Genomic DNA, 830 nt, shown 5'->3' with positions numbered 1-830 from the left:
TGAGGAGAAGAGGTTGGGGGAGATGGTTGAGAAGGATAAGGAGGCGATGGTTGAGGAGAACGTCAACGGGAGCAACAGGGAGTGGGTGGAGAAGGATTTGGGGGAGATGGTTGAGAGGAACCTCAACAGGACCCCAAGTCAACCACGTAGCATGAGGAGCAGGTCAGGGAGGTTCTCCTGCCCCTCTGAAGGACAAGGAGCTGGTGGAGAGGGGACCACAAAGGGCCACCAAGATGCTGGGGGACCTGGGGCTGGAGAGGAGACTGAGGGGAGGTCTTAACATCTCCAGGGGGCATCAGGAGGGTGGGAGCAGGTTCTTCTCAGGGTTTGTCAGTGAGAGACCAAGGGACAATGGGACAAAGTGAAGCCCAGGAGGGTCAAACTCAACATGAGGAAGAACTTCTGGACCTTGGATGAGGAACATCTTGACTTTGAGATGGAACACGACGAGGAACTCGTTGCCCACAAAGGTGGCAACCACGGGGTGTGACCCCAAACCCACCTGGGGGTTGGATCTGGAGGGGACCCTGTTCTAGGGGAGGTGGAGGTCCCACCCCACCCAAGGTCAAGGTGGCACCTGGTGTGGGTGACGATGTCGGTCAAGGCGCCGCCCTCCAGGAACTCCATGACCACCCAGAGCTCGTCGCCCACCAGGTAACTGTTGTACATCTGCACCACGTTCTCGTGCTGATAGTCCCTCATGATCACCACCTGGGGGGGCAGGGCGAGGGCTGGGACCTCCTGGGACACCCCGAGGGGAGGGTGTCGGGGCGTGTCAGAGCGTGTCGGGGCGTGTCAGAGCATGTCAGAGCGTGTCAGAGCGTGTTGGG

The 830-nt window shown here is 59.5% G+C and overlaps 1 protein-coding gene across 1 annotated transcript in view; it reads right to left on the bottom strand.

Moving 5' to 3' along the window:
- Positions 1–559: 559 nt before the first annotated feature.
- LOC104389114 (serine/threonine-protein kinase PAK 4-like) overlaps positions 560–830 on the bottom strand; it is a gene marked incomplete at its 3' end in the record, with an annotated part of 4803 nt that continues 4532 nt past the window's right edge. Inside the window, exon 2 of the mRNA XM_009998066.1 lies at positions 560–711. Within this exon, the coding sequence (XP_009996368.1) occupies positions 560–711 (152 nt within the window). The remainder of the gene's footprint in view (positions 712–830) is intronic.

This window comes from Chaetura pelagica, unplaced genomic scaffold (genome assembly GCF_000747805.2).
Source record: "Chaetura pelagica isolate M959 unplaced genomic scaffold, ChaPel_1.0 scaffold445, whole genome shotgun sequence".
Classification (NCBI taxonomy): Eukaryota; Metazoa; Chordata; class Aves; order Apodiformes; family Apodidae; genus Chaetura; species Chaetura pelagica.
The sequence above is the reverse complement of the archived record's forward strand: the minus strand, read 5'-3'. Positions and strand labels throughout refer to the sequence as shown.